Raw genomic sequence first — 3,267 nt, 5'->3', positions numbered from 1 at the left:
GGCATTTTCAGAGTCTTTACATTGAAAAATATAGGGTCTCAAAGGGACTATAAGCTCTACCAAAAACATTTTCTTTGTGATGGTGCCCCCTGCTACAGAATAACCTTCGAGGTCTAAATAAAGATTGAAGTTGCTTGTAGCAGTATATTTTATCATTCTATAAATTGCCAAAAGCACATTGTTATGCCACCACATAATCTGTCCAGAAAGGATGGGCAATGCAACAGAATATGATCAATATATTATTGAATATGTGAGATATTTTTTATCACCACATAACAATTTCACAAATAAACTTTTTGTTGAGATGGATTTCCCCTTTTATATTGTGCAATGTGATGAATACATGTATATTTCCATTTTCCTTTCTTGATCCATTTTCCATAAATGGCCCTGAGGAAGTAATGTAGACTTTGGAGGATCTTGATTCTCATTATCAATAGTTTTTATTTTTATTCTAAAGTAGACAAGCAGGATAAAAATCAGTAAAAGTGAAATAGTAAAGCTAACTGACAGGATGGCCACAACACCTTTGTTGGGGTTGCATTCTTTTAATTCAGTTGGAGTGAAAGTGGAGTGGGTATCATTTTCAGGACTAGGAGTATGCCTATATGTTGTAACTTCACTTTCTGTTGATGCAGTGCAAGGGTCGTGACTACTTCCATCAGCTTGAAACAGAATAGTATCATTGCATTCACATATTGATTTGTATTCATCTAATGTGCAAGAACAGCAAAATGTGGGCTCTGATTTTTTTATGAGAATAGTCTGTTTCAATAAAGAGTCAGTCTCAATAGGTGTAGTCAGGGGAGCCATCCACAGACCATTCTGATAGCAATTAATCTTCCCAGGGAGACTTCCAGAATTAGCTGTACAGTCTACTAAAACCCAGTCAGCAGCTATTTCACGATCCTCAACACATGTTACCTGACCAGGAGGATAATCTACTTGAAGCCTTATTGCTGTGAAATCATCAAGAACTTGTCCATCCTTATACACTGTGGAAATGTATGTTTCCTCATCAATTAACTTGAGGTTACTTATTTGTAGTTCGAGATAACAGTTTCCAGTTTCATTTCTGTTTTGCACATTAAATCTTGGAAGCTGATCTGTAGGCAATGACCGTAATGAATTCTCTGTAGATCTATAAAATGGGGCATTATGCCATAGCTGTAAAGTAACTTCTGAACTGTCACAGGGATATGGAAATTTCAAGTTGGCATCCTGCCCTTGGTTCTTGGATAACAATAAAGATTTACATGCACTTAGGTTGACGATGATGACGATGATGGAAATTGATAAATTCTCTTTCAGAGAATGAAACCAAATGAATGACATATTGAAATGTTTTCAGTGACTATAACAAAAAATATAATTGTCCAAAATTGTGTATAATCCAACATTTGATCTCAAATATCACAGATTTCAAGATGCATACATTTCCAGCAAACAAGTACAATTGCATGTGTAACTGTAACTGTAACTCGTTAGGTTAGCTTGTACAATGTTTCATATTATGTTCCAATTTTGGTTGCTGCTAGATCAGTGACCCTCAACCTGCAGCAATCGTTAGTCAGGCTTGTAAGTATAACTATGGTAATGTCTTATCCAAGGCTGACTTCTGTAGGTTTGATTCCAGGTTAATGAAAAATTTAGATATCAATTCCAATCCAGTCTCAAAATTCAATACTAATTTCAAGATATGTAATGATAAAAATTGTAATGGAAATGTCCATCTACATGAACTTCAAATACGGTAAAGGAAGAATATTGTGTGACTTCAGATGAAAGAGATGTAGACAGTCATCAACTTCTATTGTGATGAGGTGGTCAAGTGACCTATCTGTTAATGAGAAAATGAAAAAGACAATACTAGTTATAGTTCCTACAGGGGAAGGGATATAAAGTTCTTGTTTTCTGGGTTGTAATAAAAAAATTATTTTAAAAAGTTGTTTGTTTTTATTATTTTAATTCATTTTAGAACGATTTAGAATACCCATTATTTGTTTAAAAGGTGGTTGTTTTAAAATACACCATCTGAAATGTGCCAACCCTGCCGGTATTCACTTCTATTCTCAGGATGATATCATAAGGTGGTTTCAAACCGCCTCGATCACAAGAATCCCCGTTAAATTATGAGAACATTTTTAGGCTAAAAAATACCCATTAATTATTCCTGCATTCACATCGCCCCGAAACATACCCTTCTGGATAAATTCCTGAAGTTAGGAGCATGTGCAGTATGGTCTAATAAGCAGGCAAGGCGCGAGATTCAAAACCACTAGCCCAGCAGCCACCCACGGCGCCCGCGCCCAACGACACGGGCTAAAAAGTTCCCGTAAATTGCTTTCACATTGCCAAAATACCTGCGACCTTGGAAAAATCCCCGCGAAAGTTCTTGTAATTTTGCCAAGTACCTACTATTTAGCGGGTATTTTCTTTCGGGGAAATTACGCGTAGTTTGCTTTCACATTACCAAAATACTTGGTATTTTCTGATCGGGGTAAATTTCCCGATCAGAGAATACCTGGAACTGACGAACTTCGAGGCAGTCTGAAACCACCTATAGTCATGCATTTCTGAAAAATTCCACAATGTTTGGATTTGGGTTTAGAGCTAAGTAAGTATGATTTAGATCTTAAATCATAATTTCACTGCATAGGAAAATGCAGTGTGTTTTTAAACTTTTGCAGAATTTTTAGAATATTTGTCAAATTAACAGCACTTTTTAAAAATGTAAAAAAATGTAATACCAGAACCAAATCTAATGTTTATTTGTTTGAATCTATCTGATGACAAACTGCTAAGGGTGTAAATGTCATTAAAAGAAATGATCTAAACTGAACCAAAATAATATATTCAGCCCTATAAAGAAACCACATACCTGATAGAAATAACATTCAGTGATCAAAACAGTTATCTATATCAAGCCAGAAACGACCACTCCATGTCAGGTGTGCAGAATATCCTGATGAAAATTCACAGGCTAAGCTGCATTTTGTTGCAATGATTCTCAGAAACTGTAAACCTGAAACATGCGGGACATTTTGTTTGCAATTTTCCACACTGCAGAAAGTGCTGCTCCAATCACAGAACTGAGAATTCTATAGAATATCGTTGATCTACCAATCAGATGCCTCAAAAACTTCTCGTATGTTCCTCTCTCCCCATTGCTATTCCTCTGCATTTTGTTCATTTGCCTCCCTCTGAATTTTGTGTTGGGTTTTCCAAGTGATGTAAAAGGTGGTTCAAAATAATTCCGGATCG

The 3,267-nt window shown here is 35.9% G+C and overlaps 1 protein-coding gene across 1 annotated transcript; it reads right to left on the bottom strand.

Annotated features, from left to right (window-relative positions):
• Positions 1–239: 239 nt before the first annotated feature.
• LOC129270371 (uncharacterized) lies at positions 240–2,543 on the bottom strand. The gene has a single exon (XM_064106154.1). The coding sequence runs from the start codon at positions 1,336–1,338 to the stop codon at positions 322–324; it is 1,017 nt and encodes a 338-aa protein (XP_063962224.1). The 5' UTR covers positions 1,339–2,543; the 3' UTR covers positions 240–321.
• Positions 2,544–3,267: the final 724 nt, after the last annotated feature.

The sequence above is a fragment of the Lytechinus pictus genome, chromosome 10 (genome assembly GCF_037042905.1).
Source record: "Lytechinus pictus isolate F3 Inbred chromosome 10, Lp3.0, whole genome shotgun sequence".
Taxonomy (NCBI): domain Eukaryota; kingdom Metazoa; phylum Echinodermata; class Echinoidea; order Temnopleuroida; family Toxopneustidae; genus Lytechinus; species Lytechinus pictus.
The sequence above is the reverse complement of the archived record's forward strand: the minus strand, read 5'-3'. Positions and strand labels throughout refer to the sequence as shown.

Excerpts from the sequence above, each read along its gene's own strand:
- LOC129270371 (XM_064106154.1), bottom strand. The coding sequence starts at position 1,338 with ATGTCATTCATTTGGTTTCATTCTCTGAAAGAGAATTTATCAATTTCC.